We start from the raw sequence: 17367 nt of genomic DNA, 5'->3' as shown, positions 1-17367 counted from the left end.
TTTGTTTGGTAAAAAAATGGAGAAATAGAATCTTGATAATGCTCAAAATCTCTTTCCTTTTTGTGACACATAATCAAAAGCCATTTTAGCTATTTGGAGCCGGCTAGATACTGAAAAAAGATAGATGTCTACTTCTATATATATGTCACGTTTAGAGAATTATACTGGTGGCTACATTATTTTTAAACACAATCACTAGCTGTAAACCAAAACAAACTCATATTTTATTACAACCACTATTCATAATTTGACACTTAAAATCACCTCTATAAGTCTAAAACTTGTATTTATATAGCTTTTAAAAAGCAAGTTAATTGGGGTGTTAGTGCGTGATATGAACTTGATCCCCACCTAGTCTATGATTATTAAACAATAAAACAACTGGTTAAATTAATATTAAAACATTAATGGAAATCAACTTTTTATGATATTTGGTTATAAGATTTAGTTGATCTAGATTCGGTTAATCTTGAGGATGTCATAATCATAGTATACATCAACACTTAGATGGGTTTTAATGTTGGAAGCTTACTTGCTTGTGATTAAGCTACAGCATTTTTTTATGTTAGGAGTCATCTTACAAAAACCTTGCAATGTATTTGTCAAATTAAATTTAATGAATCATTTTGTTAGAAAGTCAAATACATGGAGTATCTCCACTTCACATTATTTGTGAAGTTTTTTTGAACGAACAATATATTTTACTTAAAGGCAATAAATCACTTCTCAGTACATTCTTGACTCGAATAGGAACAGACATCTCATTGAAAACTCGATCTGGAAAATAATATGACATGCGAGCTAACTCATGTATTGCCATATTAGCAGATCGTTTAACAAAAAACAGTGACACTCTGTTTAGTCCCTTCAACATGTTTCGACAGTTGTGAATAACATGTCCGTAAGGTGACCTCATTAACACCTTACTCCTGATTGCTTGAATGGCTGTAAGACAGTCTGATTCCATCACAACCTTACTCCATCCTCTTTCCTGAATCCAACTAAGTACCTCCTTTATTTCCAGAGCTTCAGCCATATGAACTGATACCATGTCACACATGCACTTCGATTTCGCTTGAATAAGTTCGCCCTTGTCATCCCTCTCTACCATTCCCAAGACATATGCGTTATACTCAGAAAAATTGATGCGTCCACCGAAATCTTCATATAATCAACCTGTGGTGCTACACAAATTTCCAACCCATCTCCCTCAGCAAAGTAAGGATAATGAGGGTGTGTCGTATTTTTCCGGGCTATTCTCCATTGTAGAAGATATTGTTTGGCATTCGCAATTACAACATTCATCTGAGTAAATTTCTTGTTCCAAATAAGATCATTTCTAACTCTCCACAACGATCAATAAATTGTCAACTTCAGCTCTTTTCTCATTGTCACATACTTCCAGAACTTTTTCCCACCATTGAAAAATAGAGTTGTCATCATTACACAATACTTGGGGTATAATTCGCTGCCAGCATTGATTTGCAAAATCACATTTACACAATATATGCTCCATTGTTTCCTCCCCAACCTACACATCTGACACAAAGAATTTACAAATACATTTCTTTGCCTTAACATTACCATCGTAGGCATGCAATTTGACAGGGCTCTCCAAATAAAATTTAAAACCTTTGACGGGGCTTTGATCCTCCAAGTCTTCCGCCAGTGCTTATTGATTAAACCCCATCTTAATGAGAATAACATTAAGATAGCCTCATTCAATCCAGTCGTAAGCCTTACTTATATCAAGTTTTAAGGCCATATAAGCATCTCTCCCCCTTCATTTCCTTTTTAACATGTGCATCACTTCATATGCAATCATCACATTATCCGAGATCAAACGGCCAGACATAAACACACTTTAATTTTCTGAAATTACCTGATCAAGTACCCTTTTAAGTCTATTCGCAATCACCTTGATCACAATTTTTGCTAAGACGTTACACAACGAGATTGGTCTTAAATCACCAACCTCCACTGGGCATTTTTTCTTAGGAATCATAACAACATTTTTTCTATTTAACTCCTCCAAAATCATACCACTACTAAAAAAATTGCTCACCAGAGTCACTATATCTCGACCCATTATCTGCCAATATTTCTGATGGAATCCCGACATCATTCCGTCAGGTCCAGGAGCCTTATAAAGATTCATTTAAAAGAGAGCTTGTTCGACTTCCTTTACCGTACCCCTTGTAGTACCATGTCGTTTTGAAATCTCGTAACAGTAGTGGGAATGTAGCTTATCACCTCCTTCAAATCCACCCCCGTGGCTGTAAAAAGCTTTGAAAAGTGTTCAGATATCAACTCTGCAAGCCCATTCTCTCATTCCAGCCATTGACCATCTTCATTCTTAAGCTTATTAATTTGATTATTTCTCCTCCTGTTGGAAGAAAAATTATGAAAATATTTGCTATTACAGTCTCCAGCTTGTAGCCACAATTGCTTAGACCTCTGTTTTCAAAATATTTCCCTTTGATGTAAGATTTTTGTAAGCTCCATTTTGGCTTCTCTGTATCTTTTCATGGACATATCATCTCTCCGCCCTCTAAACTGTTTCATTTCTGCCTTGCACGCCTTGATTTTTCCACTAAAATTTCCAGTTATTTCCTTTCCCCATATTGCTAAATTCTGACTGCACATTTTAATTTTCTGCAAAATATTACTATCCTCTGCGCTTGTCCAGCCATCTCTAACAATTACTTTACACATCGGCTCAGTCATCCATGCATTTTCAAATTTAAACTGAAACTGAGTATTGAGACTTGGACTAATATGCAGAATTAACAAAATAGGACTATGATCACTGGAAGAACCTTCCAGGTTATAGAGTTTCGCCATAGGGAACATCTTTAACCATTCCAAATTTGTCATGGCCCTATCTAAACGGACCTCCATCATATTATCAATGTCCTTCCCTTTTTCCTATGTAAATTGATGCCCTACTAAATCCATATCGATGAGCCCTACATCCTGTATTGCTTTATTGAAACCCTCTATTAAATTTCTTAGGTACTGAGAGCCCCCCAACTCATCTCTTACATCCACCACATTATCTACATTTTCTATAACACACCAAGGTATATTTGAGTCCCTAGCTAGGTTGCGTAGTAAGTCCCAAGTTTGCCTCCTTAAAGCTCTGTTAGGTTCTCCATAAAGTCTAGTTAAACGTCACGCCTCACCATTTTCCATGTTAACTTTCGCATCAATATGATTCTGAGAGAACCTCAGCCGTTCAACCGACTCGCTTTCTTTCCAAAGCAAAGCTAGTCCCCCACTCCTACCCATAGGCTCAACCACAAACATACCTTGATACCCTAAATTCCGTTGCACCCACTCCATTTTTGATTTCTTAGCTATCGTTTCACACAAGAATATAATCATGGATTTTCTTGACGAACTACGTCTGACAGGAACTGAAAATTCCAAGGGAGGCCCACCCCTCGGCAGTTCCAACTTAAATTATTTATAATGATGGGCGGGATTGCATAGCAATACCCGCCATAATCAAGTTTTTTGGATCCGAGACAATTAAATTATCCTTCTCTGTCATGTTTCTATCCCCTGTTTTATGTTTTACTAGCGACCCATCTTCATTGGGCTCCTCAAGTCTACGCCTTTTTGGAATTATGATCGAAAACCCATCAGTACCTAACCCACATGTCTCTGACTCAGCAAAATCTTTTTCCCGCATGTCATTCAAAAATTCCAAATTTTTTGGCTTCCCAACTGTAACCATATGTACCTGATCTCCTCCGCTATTCTTTCCCTGCAGTTCTAGTTCTCCTGATTTCCTAGTATTACGATCATCATTTGTGTAATTACTGCTCCTATCCTTTCTGTGCTCCTCCATTATTCCTTCATTCTTTTCCTTCTCGTGCACCTTTGCCGCAGCTAAAGCTTCCCCATCTGCTCCCCGTAACCATTAATTTTCTTTACTTGGACTTTAACTCTTTAGTGGTGCACGAAAAGAGCCATCGTACTTTCTCATTTCCTGTCCTCGAGGGTTATCGAACAGGTCTTCACAGAATTTCTCTTTGTGGCCTATTCTACCACAGTAAAAACAAAAGGACGAAAGACGTTCATATTTAAATGATCCACAGCCATTCCCCCTGGTTTCTTGATATACATTTGACTCTTCAAGGGACAATAGATATCAACTGCTACCCTGATTCTTATATAGTTTCTAAACATTACTTTAAAATTTCTTGGGTCTGATTCCAAGAACTTCCCCACGAAATTGCCTATTGATTTTAGAACAAACTCTGATTTGAAACCAACTGGGAGATCATACACTTGAACCCACCTGTACAGATCGGATAACTTAATATCCTTCAATTGTTCATCCGCATTGAATTTTTTAAACAATGTTCTTAAAAAAGTTAGGAAAATATGACACATATATTAACTATTTTTTTATTTGAACTATTTAAATGATCAATATTTTTAAATAAATAAAGTTGTATGTAAAAAAAAATTAAATATATGAAGTATTATATATATGATGATAAATCGTATTTTGTGGAAAAAATGAACTTACAAAAATTATTAAGAAATTGTAAAATATTTATATACTTAAAAATGTAACGGGCTAAAAATTCAATTCATATTCGACTTTAAAGGAATACAAATTAGCAATTATATTAGAATGGAGTAGGATTATTTTATAAAAAAATAATATGATAACTAACTTGAGCACATTCCTGAAAAATTTGATGGCTCAAGTGAAAAATAAAAAAAAATAGCAAAAATAAATAAATAAATAAATAAGTAGTGTCTATTATAATATTAATCAAATATATAATATTATATTATTTCTAAAAATTATTTGTTCTAACCGTTTTGCTAACATAGTCATCTATGAATAATTCGAAATCAAAATTTGAAAACGCATTTTTTCAATAAAACCATGAACCACCCATTGACCAGTAGGTGTCAATTTATTGTAGTGTAACACTTGATCAACTTTAATTTCTAACAACTTCTAATAGTTAACAAAATTTTACAATCGATAATAAATTTCATCAGATAACATTCTTTCATCACATTTTAAGTAATTTATTATTTTAATGGCCTTTTTAACTTTTATAGATAAGCATTCCTACTTAATTCTCAACTTAATCCGCAATCTAAGACATTCTTATGTTCATAATATATTTTGTAACTAAAAAATAATTATGACCCTAAAAACAGCCCGAAGTGCTTATAAATTTATAAACAAGTATTATCATTATTCAAAAAATCAGAAATCGGCATTGTTCAATAGGGTAACTTTTCAGTGATTAATCGGATAATCGGTAATTAATTGGATTGATTAATCGAAATATTAATGGAATATTTGTAATAAAATAAAGAAATAATTAATTTATTAAACTAAATATATTAATTTAAGAAAAAATACAATGCTTAATCAGATTAGGCTCCGTTTGGTATTGCTGTTGCAGACAGATACAACAGTTTTTTGCTGAAAAACTGTCAAAAAGTTGTTTGGTAAATTCTAAAAGCGGCTGTCTGGAAAAACGTTTTTGGTCTAAAAGCTGCTGTTAGCAAAAGTATGTCCCCACATACTTTTGAAAAAACTGTTTTAGTTTTTGCACGAATTAACTATCAGTTTTATCATCAAGTCTTCTCAAAAATATTATTTTTATATATTATATCTCAAAATATGCATAAATTAAAAAAATTACCAAATACTCATCTAATTTTTCTGACAACACTTTTTCTACCGGCACTTTTTCTCACATTTTCAACACACTTCCAAACAGATCCCTACTCGTGCTTGTGTGCACAAGCCCGGCTATGTTTGAACAAGAATACAAGTGCTTATAAATTTATAAATAAATATTATATTTATATATTTTCGATTTAAATATAAATAAAAATAGTGGATAATTCCGATTCCATTTAGGGCCCTACTAATCGAAATTACAGGAAACAACAAAAAGCAAAGAAAATGCAAAGTTCAATGCATGTTAATGTATCGTTGACGTTGTACTACCCCTTCATGTATACAATCAATCACAAGTTCACAACAGAACAAACAATATTGACTTACAGACAATAACAGGAGAGACACCATACAATATAGAAATAATAATGACAAAAATAATTTGGCAAAAAAAAAAAATAATGACAAAAATAACAATTTTTTGGGATTAAGTGACAATAATATCTATTTTCAATATTTTGATCATTTTTATTAATTAAATATCTATTCTCAGATTGGGTATTTCAAACAAATTTATTTTTTTATTTTGTGTGTAAAATACATTTTTCAAAAAAAAATAACAAAAAATTGGTCGAAATACCCGGTACGAGAATGGGTATTCGGGTATATACCCAATCTGAGAAATCGTATTTTATATACCCAGTCTCAGAAAACGTATTTCAATTTTAAAAAAAAATTAGTTGAAATACTCAATCTGAGAATGAGTATTCGAGCATATACCCAATCTGAGAAAACGTATTTCAAATACCCAATTTGAAAAAACGTATTTCGTCGGTATTTTTGACCGCATTTTTCAAATTTGTTATTTTGGTCACCAATTTTAAAAAATGTGGTATTTTTGGCCATCGTCCTACGATACATTATATAAAAAAAACTGATATTATAGTGTTTTGGCCGCGGAAAACAAACGGAATCTACATGCTACTTGCTAATATAGGTGGCCAAACGTGCGGGTTCGAACCGCACATTCGGGACCGGCTCGTACGGAAACCGTAAAATATTCGGTCCGATTCGGGCCGGTTCAAACCCGCACAACCCGCCGAAAGAAGCGAACCGAATACGAATTTAATTTTAAAAAACCGGAACCGGCACTAACCCGCACGACCCGCACAGGCGAAGCCCGCGTGAGCCGCACGAACTGTGCAACCCGCACAGCCCGCACAGCCCGCACGGCCCGCGGGTCAGTGATGGTCGTAATTCTGGGATTCAGGGAAGAAATAAAGGTGTTCCTTTTAAGCAAGTTCAGTACTCTAACCGGGGTGTGGTTATCCGGGAGAATAGGGAGAATATTGGAAGTGTTAAGGAGAGAAGTCAGGTTGTTGGGCCATCCGGAGTTAATAAAATTAGTTTTGATTTGCAGAAGGGTGGTTTGGGGAGCTCGGGTTTTTCTAAGGTGGTTGGTCGTGATGTGAAAGCTGGGGGTTTAAAGGAGAACAAGAGTATAGGTCGTCCTCCTGTGATTATTCAGAATAGGTTTGATGTGTTGAATGCTGAGGAATTTGTACAAAGACTCTGTTCAACCCGCACAACCGCCAACCCGCGTGCCAGCCCGCGTACCTGCAACCCGCAAACCCATGAACCGCCTGGCACGCACACGAGTTCAGTGCCGAATCCGGGTTACTTTCTGTAAGCTCAAACACAGCCCGGCCCGATTCGCTCGCTTCCAGTGCCGGTTCAGTGTTCAGGTTTTCCGGTTCCAACCCGCTTCCAACCCGGCCCGGCCCGCACGACCCGCACGGGCGGCCACCTCTACTTGCTAATAATCCAACATACATTACATGCATGCAACTTTCTAATTTCATTTTCATTACATTTACAACTTACAAGAGCTGGCTGTTTATTTGGAGGCGGTACGGCCACAAAAATAAAAGCAATCCTATCTTCATAAATCTAGGTTTTTGGGCATTTTCTACAACTGTTTATTTCAGAGTTTTAATGTCAAAAGTTTTTTGCCCCCTACTTTGAATTCAATTTGTAGGCCAACTGCCTTCTTTCAATGCATATCATGGCCTCCTAATTTGATTTCTTTTTTCCTAAACAATTTTTTTTAAACTATATTTATGTATTATGTGTGAATATCAGTAATCCAAAATTCGGCTAATTAGTCGATTAATTGGAGTTCGGACAGATCCCGTCTCGATTAATCGAAAATCGGATAAAAATACGTTTTTTTAAAAATTAGTCAAAAGTCGGTCAATTTGATCAAAAATCGGTCCATTCAAGTCAAATGTTGAAAATTAATAGAAAAATTAAAAATTAAAATAATAATTAATATTTAATAATACATGACTGCACATAGATGATAGTAGTGTAAACTAAATAATTTTGAAAAGAAATAATGTTTTCACAAATAATTTGTAGAAATGCAATTATTTTGTTTTATTTTTGCTTTTCTAGATAATACGAACCATGTGAAAACTGACCCAATTCCTTCAATGATCAAGCCGAAATAACATTATAAGAAAATTTGGCTAAAATAATCTACCAAAATTGATTTAGAAAATGACGAACAAATAGACTTCGACTAAATCCGACTAAAAATTATTGAAAGTAGGGTTAGGGTCGAATTTAATCGGTCGTACTTGGAACATATATTTAACTGCATTCCTTTTTATAAGTTCGGCTAAAAGGTTAAAAATATTTAAAAATTAATTGAATTGACGCAGAGATCTACTTATATCTTATCCTTTTCAAATTCCGGTCCAAGCGTTTTATACCAATCAGTATCGTTGGTTTTGTTTTTGGTTTGAATTGATTACCCCGTATTTCTCGATACTCCCTCCGTCCTTAAAAACGTAACTTATTTGTGTTGAACACGTTTGCCAATGCACACTTTTAATTGTTAATATTTTTAATTTCGTATTAGTATTAAATATAAAATTTTCATTGTATTAAAATACTCATAAATACGAATTAAACAAGATCACTCATGACTATATTTGATCTTATAAATTAAATATAAATTAATAATCAATTAGTTACAATGAATAATGTCAAAAGTTAATATAGGAAACGTATATTGGGACGGAGGGAGTACTTTGTATTGTACAAACACTAGGATGATTGATAAGCTAGATAACTTTTTATTTGCCGAGTGCGCAAATAATACTATCATTTAAATAGATTAGCCTAAAAAATAAATATCTGTATTTGTTTAATATTGTTAAAGATCTATAAGATCTGATATATTGTCTATAATGAAAAAATCTTTTACTACCCTTATCCCACTGAATTTTCTACGTTTATTATTTGTACGTATTTCGAGATTTCTATAAAGTATAGTTTCATAATGTTTTTTTATTTTTTTAAAAAAAATAAAAGTTTAAACATAAAACTTTTATTCAGAAAAAAAAAATTAAAAAATATTATGGCATTATGTTTTAAAGAAACATTGAAAAACGTGTCGAAAAGTAATGCAGAGAATTCAATGGAACAGAGGGAGTATAAAATAATAACAATTTTGCTTCATATTGATTGAATTTTCATTTCAGATATTTGTTGGAACCCATACTTTGTAGTGCCAAAACCCAGATTTAAACTCTTTTAAAACCCTAGTTGCTTATTTTAAACCACAATTTAGTGATAATTAGTGGCTTAAACACTAAATCTATAATTAAAAAATATTTAAATTCACTAATTGCATGATCATACATTTGTAATCTGATGAGGTGTTTATTTTATAGTCCACCACAATATTAACCAATCTTGAATATTTAAATTAAGTCAGTGCTTTTGAGTATTGACATAATGATAGAGAAATGTCATGTTGTATTAAATTTACAATCAAATAGCACATTTCATGTTAACCATTGATTAAAACAAATTAGTATCTAATGATCTTGTTAACTATACTACTTGAATATGGATCAAGTCAATTTGGATGCAGCTTCATGGTTAATTTGACTTTTCTTTGTGTATTATTTTGAACTTAATAGTGTTAGTCTTGACTTTTTCTCAGTTTACTGTTATTTTCTATATTATACTTTCAAGTCTTTGAGTTTGATGGCCAGGTGTGCAGTGGGAAATTTCCAGTTTCATTTTCAAAAATATTTAGGTAAATGTAAAATTCATGGTTGTTTTTTAAGTTCCGGAGAAAGAAGCTGTAAAAAACTAAATTGCTTTCACGTTAATTTGTTTTTTTTTTGAATTATCGATCTGCGTTCAAGGAAAGTAATTTAATCGTTCACAATTTTTTTGCTCAATGTTGTGGAATACAAATTAGGGTGTATTAATAATTAATACCAGAGTTTATGAGTTTCGAGTTTTAATGACTGTTCTCGCGTTTGCAACTATCGATTCTCGCAAGACGCCTACGTATGTCTGTGTGGTAGAGAATCAAGTCAAAAATGTAGTTTTAGGTTGAGGGGTAGAGCACTCTATACAGAGATAAGTATAAGATTAAACTTGTGTTGGGAGACTTGGTGGACAAGTCTCCTACTTATATGTTAATTAGGAGTCATGTAAGGGAAGAAATTCCATATCCTTCTTTGTAGGACTTTGAGTTCGTTTTGAACACATGTCTCTGCTCTTACAGCCGTATTGGGTCTGGTCCGTGAACAACTCATGTTCGTGGACCTTGACGACCTCTACTGGTGGGCTTTGACCACTTGGGCCGTCTTGAGTCTGCTATGAGCTTAGACCAGATATGTTTGTGCCAGGCTTAGGACAAGAAGTCCAAGTGTAATTAATGTGATATTTAATGTGTGTTTATGATGTATTTTCTATCCATATCATTTGCCCCCAACTTCCGGGAATACTGCTCGAGTTTTCACGAAAGTTATAATGGTCTTTTCGCGACTCGGGGTACTTTTGGCTCTTCTTGGGTATCGACCCTTCATGAATGTCGGCCCTTCATGGGTCTCGTCATTTTATCGTAAAGTGTGGAGCGACCTACACGTTTACAACGACTTATATAGTGTGAATATACACACTTAATGCTTTTGCACAGGCTAATTGGATAGTGTTTAACACTCAACGGTCCTAATCGGGACTAGAAAACGAGCTTTAATCAACCCTTAACCTTTTTCAAGGTTAATGTAGGGTGACAGCTGCTAACAGGCCCTAATCGGCCCTGATTGAAGCTAATTTTCATGTACAAGCCGCTAACTAGGCTTAAAAGAGCTTAATTTTAAGCTATAATGCACTAATTGGTCTTAATCGGGGCTAATCTGCCCTAATCGGGGCTAATTTGTCTTAATCATGACTAATTAGTATGCATAAGACACTAATGATCTCTAATTCACACTAATCACGTGAGTGAATAGGTTAAACAACCATAATTCGGGCTAATTATGTCACACGAGTCATTAATTCCCCTTAATTCAGGTTAATTACGTGTAATATACACTAATCAGCCCTAATCCGGGCTAAATTTCACTAATCGAACCTAATCCGGGCTAGGTTTAAAATCCTGAATTTTTAAAAAAAAATCATTTTTTCCCATTTTTCCTAATTTTTGCAAAAAAAATCGAAAATTTTCGCAGGAGGGTCTCTGGAATTTTGCAGGACCCCCTGGACCAGCCTGCAGGAGGCCTGCAAGAGGTCCTACACGGCCAAAATGGCACCAATTCATCTTGGTCGGCCTCCCCTGGTCGGCCTAGGGGCAGAACCCCTTGTTGGCCAATGGTGGTTGTCCTGATTTTTTTTTGCAGAATTTTCTATCCAGCTTCAAGCCTTTCATGCAGCTTGCAAGGCTTTGTCTACTCTTGATTGTCCATGGAGCTCACCCCATGGTGGTCCTAGACCCCCTTGTGTCTCTTCTGTCCTTGTTTCAGTGAACGTTCTGTGCTCAATCCACTGAACGTTCTGTACTCGTTCTACTGAACGTCCTGTATTTGTTCTACATGATGTTCTATACTCCATCGTACTTGTTCTTGTAGATGTTCTAGTCTTTACGAAACTTGTTTTCGCTGAGAGCCATATTTTCCTAGAATTTTAAAAAAAATCACAGGAGGGCCTCCAGAAAACCTTCAAGAGACCCCAGGCCTATCCTACAGGGGGTCCTGGTTGGCCAAAAAGGCCCCAATGTAGCCTGGTCGGCCCAGCCTTCTCTGGTCGGCCATAGGGCCACCTGCAGGGTAGTCTGGTCGGCTGGGAGGAGAAAGTTCTCTGAACTTGCTACGGTGAACATCCTACTCTTCGCGAAACTCATTTCTGTGAGCGTTCTAGTCTTCACGGATCTTGTTCTTGCTGACGATATGATCTTATTGGACTTTGTTCCGTGGACGTCCTAGTCTTCACGAAACTTATTTCTGTTTAGGCCAGACTTACAGAGGTTCTTGGTCGGCCAAAAAGGGCCCCAATTTGTCTGGTCGGCCCAACCTGCTCTTGGTTGGCCATAGGGCCACCTGCAGGGTGGTCTGGTCGGCCGGGAGGAGAAAGTGATGTTCTTGTACTCTTAAACACTCTGTTCTTCACGAAACTTGTTCAGCTAAGAACATGATCTTGCTCTAATCTTCATAGGCCTCACTAATCATGGTGATTAGCATAATTAGTTTTCAGTTAAGACTAACAACTTGTGTCTGGCCTTAGCTAGACTTTTCTTGGAGGACTGATACGATAAGCGACGCTCTGCATTACTTTCTTCGATTATTATGTCCTTTCTTCTGATTTTCCGATCGTTTTCTCCACCATTTTCCGGTATTTTTTTGATAGGTACCTGCTAACGCGATCTAGACGGAGTTGTCACCTGCTGTAGCGGGTAGCTCTTTTCCTATAAAAGAAGATGAGAAGTGTTCATTTTCATTCACACTTTCATTTCTCAATTTTTCACAAATTCTCTCAAGTTTTTCAGAAGCTCTCAACTTTTCTCAAGTTCTTCCAATTTGTCTCAAGGTCAAGGTCCTAGGAAATGTTCCCTCTCAATCAAGGTGGCCATGCACAAGAGGGCTACAACCCAATCTTTGAAAGGTATAGCTTTTGTCTCCCCTTACTCCATTAATCATTGTTCCAACATCTTGAAGAGCATGTTGGAGGAGTGGGTTGATGAGTACACGAGTACTGTCCACTTTGATGCATTCCACCACAAGAGTGTGCTAGGCGAAGAGTATATTGAGGAGATTCGGTCGAGTAATCCTTGGCCCGAATGTATAGAGGTTCGCAAGGCTAAGCCTAGCGAGAGGACTTACAACCTCACCCCCCAAAGATTATTTATGTACAAGGCAGCCCTAAAGTCCGGGTTAAGGTTTCCACTGCACCCTTTTATTCCAAGGCTTTTCGCCGAATTGAAGATCCGTCCGTGTCAGCTTTACCCTAACGGGTGTGCTTTCATTATTCTTTTCATAGTGAGGTGCAATGACTTGGGCATCCCACTGAGTGTCACAATATTTCGAAGCATTTTTATGATGAAGGCGTCTCCTTTGAACATGCCTGGATGGGTCGTTATACAACATAGGCCTCATGTTCCTCACATAGTGTATATGAGTTCTCTCCATGACTCAATTCATCGCTGGAATAAGAAATTCATAGTCTTGGAATGGAAAGAGGGAGATTGGGGGTATACTTTAGACGCGACTTCAGTAGTCCTGTTGACAGCTCTCACTACATCCTTCATCTTTCAGATACCGAGCTTCATGACCGTGATCTCCTTATTGATGACACGATGGGATAATCCCTTATTAGGAGTTCGTCACAAAGACCAAACTCGTCGAGGTTGGCATTAACAGCCTCTCTAAAGAGGGTATTTATTTTCATTCTACTTCAACTTTAAGCAAGTTTATTCTTATATCTATTTTTTTTCTTTCATATTATTTCAGTTGTTGATGCTATTGATGCCATGACTGATAAGAGCGACGTGGTTAAGGGGAAGATGGCAAGGGACACAGCCAAGAAGTGAACCGTATTCCCAAGATCCATGCATTTCTTGAACCTTCTGGCTCTAGCAAGAAGAGGGCTAAAGACTTTGATCGAAGCGCGAAAGTCCCTTGGGAACCTTCATGGGGAATCTCCACCAATGATTCAGTGCTTGGGAGTCCAGGCCTAGCTCTTGAGTGGTTAGAGAACTGTGTTACTCCTCCTGACATTCTGTTCGTATCTTCCGGTGAGAAGTTGCTTGAAACCGAGGTGTTGGGGGCTCATGCCTTGTACCAGGTACATTTTAACTTGTATATATTTTCATTCACGTGCCCTTCTTTCGGAATTTTCAGAAAATTTCACAGGGAGGCCTCGGAGAATCCTTCAGGGGGGTCTGAACCATCTTTGCAGGAGGACTTGCTCGGCCAAAAAGGCCCCCATGTGGCCTGGTCGTCCCTTTCTGATCTTGGTCGACCAGGACTTCGTGTGTTGGAGACTCGACCCTTCTGAGTCTTATTCATTTTTAGTACCTTAACTCTTATCTGAGTTAGTCTTTTTTATGACTCCTATTTGTGTTTTCCTTGTCAGGCCAACGCTTCCTTTGTCGCATCTTCTACTCAGAGCATAAAGATGAGAAGTGACTATGCGGCATTACAGACTTTCATGAACAAAATAAAGATCTTCTTAGATGAGTGGGAGTCTAAGACTCACCGGGCGGAAGATCAGGTTGCTATCTTGGAGAAAAAATGCACCAAAGAGATGCAGAAGAGGAAGAAGGAGTGAAGGGAACTTGTGGACTCATATCATAGATCCGCACCATTCACTCAGATGACGGACGACCAGATGCGCCTCGTGAACTTGGCCTTAGGATGGCAAATGGGTGTTAAAAATGTTCATAACTCGTATCCGGACGTGGTCGATCTGAGTCTCTTCACTTTCCCCTGGGAGATGCCTGTTATGGACCCATCCGTGCAGACCTCCGGGTCTGTGCCCAAGATTCCCCGCATGCTGTCTCAATCTAGTTCAAGCCGTGGGGGTTCTGGTTCCAAGGGTAAGGCCTCTTCGGGTAGCCCCAGCTCTAAAGCGGCCCTTTATGAGAAAATCAGGGGACGATTACAGGGAGCAACAACTCCTCCTCTGAGGCAGGTTCGGATGAAGATGAGCAGGGAGCGAGGAATGGTGAGGAGGAGGACTCTTCTGAGGAGTGATTGTTATAGCCTTGCATGGCTTTGGTTGCCAAATGTGGCTATATTTTCAAAACTTATTTATTCGAACTATATTGGCTTGTAAACTATTGGTCCTTCAGGACTTAACTTATGATCCTTCGTGATCTTTATCTATGCATTTTGTTTGATTTCGTTTCATACATGTCTTTTATTTTCGGCGTTTGGTCCTTCGAGACTTGCATTCTTTAGATGCTCGTACTTAAATATTGGGTTCAACCCTTACATAAGATGGCTTCGTCGACCTTATTCATAAAATTAATATTAAGTACTAGGAACATATAACGAATGTCCTAAACATAATAAACCTTCAGGTTTGAAGCGTGCCAAGTGCGGGGTACTTCATCACCGTTCAAGGTTTCCTACTTGTAGTTTCCTCGTCCTAATGTCTTTCTGACCTTAAAAGGCCCTTCCCAGTTAGGGGCTAGCTTTCCTCTCTCCCTGACTTTCTATGCCTCAATCTTTCTTAAAACCAAGTCTCCTTGCTGAAAGAACCTTTCTTTAACCCTTATATTGTAATAGAGGGAGGCTCTTCGTTGATGCTCTGCATTGCGGGCGTTGGCCTCATTTGACATCGTCAATGAGATCGAGAGCGAGCCGTATGCCTTCTTCATTGGCTTTCGGTTCATAAGCTTCGACCCTAGGTGGTCCATGGGTGATCTCGAGAGGAACCACAGCCTCGGCTCTGTAAGCCAACATAAATGGGGTAGCTTCAGTCGTCCCTTTGCAGGTGGTGCAATATGCCCATAGTATAGGCAGTAACTCGTCTTCCCAAGTGTTCCTTGAGCGTTCAACCCTTTTCTTAAGTCCATCAAGGATGATCATGTTAGCAACTTCCGCCTGCCCATTTGCCTGTGGGTGTGCAATCGAGGTGAAGCGAGGCTCTATGCTGTTATCGTCGCAATACTCTCTGAACTCGTCATTATCAAATTGTCTCCCATTATCCGTGACAAAGATTCATGGGATCCCAAATCGGCATATCAATTTCTCCTAGAAAAATTGGGTAATTTGCTTGGTGGTTATCTTGGCTAGTGACTTAGCCTCAATCTACTTTGTGAAGTAGTCTATGGCTACCACAATGAACTTCCTCAGTCCCGACGCTATAGGAAATGGTTCAAGAATATCCATTTCCCATACTGCAAAAGGGATGGGTGTACTGATAGATGTAAGCCTCTCTGGGGGTTGTCGTACTATTGGAGCGTGCCTCTGATACCTGTCACATAAGACTTTGCATCAGCTAGCATAGTTGGCCAGTAGAATCTCAATTGAGTTATCTTGTGAGCGAGGGCACTGCCCCTAAGTGTTGTCCACAAATGCCTTTATGGGCTTCTTTGAGTGCCTCATCTGCCTCAAGAGGTCTCAGGCACTTCAAATATGGAATAACAAAGGACCTTTTATACAAAAGGCCTTCAATCAATGAATATCTCAATGCTCTAACTGACAGCTTGCGTGCCTCTTGGGTTTCGTCGAGGAGCCATCCAGTCTCAAGGTGGGTTTTGATCGGATTTATCCAACAACTTGCCACACCAACCGGGGCTATCAAATTTATGACATGTATAGTAGGAGTCTTCAGGATCGGGAAATAGATACTTCTCGGAGAGTTCTCGATTTCAGACGAGGCGCACTGAGATAGGGCATCGGCTGTAGTGTTCTCCTCTCTCGGAATGTGTTCGGCATACCATTTATCAAACTGAGTCAGTATTCCCTTCACGACTCTCAGGTACTTGACCATAGTATCATCCTTGGCATCAAACCCTCCATTGACTTGAGCAACTACAAGTCTTGAGTATCCACAGACCTTAAGGTTTTTGGCCCTCACGGCTCTAGCCAAGCCTAAGTCGGCTATCAATGCTTCATATTATGCTTCATTATTCATATTTGGGAAGTCCAACTGTAACGCCCTCCAGACCTTGGGTATAAGTCTGGGGGTTACTAGCTAATCTCCAAACATGATTCACCTGTATGGTAATTAAACAGATATATATATAACCCCTTTAACACTAAACAGGATCTTTTTAGGTTGAAGTATTAAAATAAGAACCACTGTCTACTTTATTACAATCCAAATTTAAAGTCTCATAAACTCTCTTTATTACAAGCCATTGTCTAACAAATTTTAAACTACTTTTCTCTTTTATTCAAACACACTCATTAACTATCTACACTACACCTACTCAGGTAACTCAAAGCTTTCTTCTTGGATTGGGATCAGCACCTTTGGTATGAGAGGGTCCCGCGGCTTGACTCGCTTCTTTACCACTCGAGTCCTGATAGGTTTCATTTTCCTTCTTAACTGAAAATAATAAGGTGAATAACAACAAGAAAAGGGGTGAGCCATAAATTGTTCAACAAGTCCACAATATATTAGCAATGTTATAGTAAGTTAAATGAACCGTTAACTTGATTACGTCTACAAAGACATAACCTCGCAAGAAAAGAACGAAGGCCATTATTGGCAAATACAAATGAACTAAACTGGACACAAATTCGCACCTATATCCTGCTGATCAACCAGGATACAATGCAAATCTATATCTCACTATATAGATCCATTCGGTACCCAGGCTCCACGGCCCAACTCAAGGATCCGGTTAAGTCCCGGTCACTATCCAGTCCATGGAG

General features: G+C 37.7%; 3 protein-coding genes across 3 annotated transcripts; all 3 read right to left on the bottom strand.

Annotated features, from left to right (window-relative positions):
- Positions 1-1339: 1339 nt before the first annotated feature.
- LOC141673191 (uncharacterized) lies at positions 1340-2089 on the bottom strand. Its single transcript, XM_074479925.1, has 2 exons — positions 1883-2089; positions 1340-1531 (listed from the first exon to the last, which is right to left on the bottom strand). Exons 1-2 carry the CDS (start codon positions 2087-2089, stop codon positions 1340-1342), a joined length of 399 nt encoding a protein of 132 aa, XP_074336026.1.
- A 374-nt stretch (positions 2090-2463) lies between these two features.
- LOC141673190 (uncharacterized) lies at positions 2464-2901 on the bottom strand. The gene has a single exon (XM_074479923.1). It carries the CDS (start codon positions 2899-2901, stop codon positions 2464-2466), a length of 438 nt encoding a protein of 145 aa, XP_074336024.1.
- A 12408-nt stretch (positions 2902-15309) lies between these two features.
- LOC141673189 (uncharacterized) lies at positions 15310-16477 on the bottom strand. Its single transcript, XM_074479922.1, has 3 exons — positions 16137-16477; positions 15797-15958; positions 15310-15655 (listed from the first exon to the last, which is right to left on the bottom strand). Exons 1-3 carry the CDS (start codon positions 16475-16477, stop codon positions 15310-15312), a joined length of 849 nt encoding a protein of 282 aa, XP_074336023.1.
- Positions 16478-17367: the final 890 nt, after the last annotated feature.

The sequence above is a fragment of the Apium graveolens genome, chromosome 7 (assembly GCF_009905375.1).
Source record: "Apium graveolens cultivar Ventura chromosome 7, ASM990537v1, whole genome shotgun sequence".
Taxonomy (NCBI): domain Eukaryota; kingdom Viridiplantae; phylum Streptophyta; class Magnoliopsida; order Apiales; family Apiaceae; genus Apium; species Apium graveolens.
Note: the sequence above shows the minus strand (reverse complement) of the source record. Positions and strands in the feature narration are given on the sequence as shown.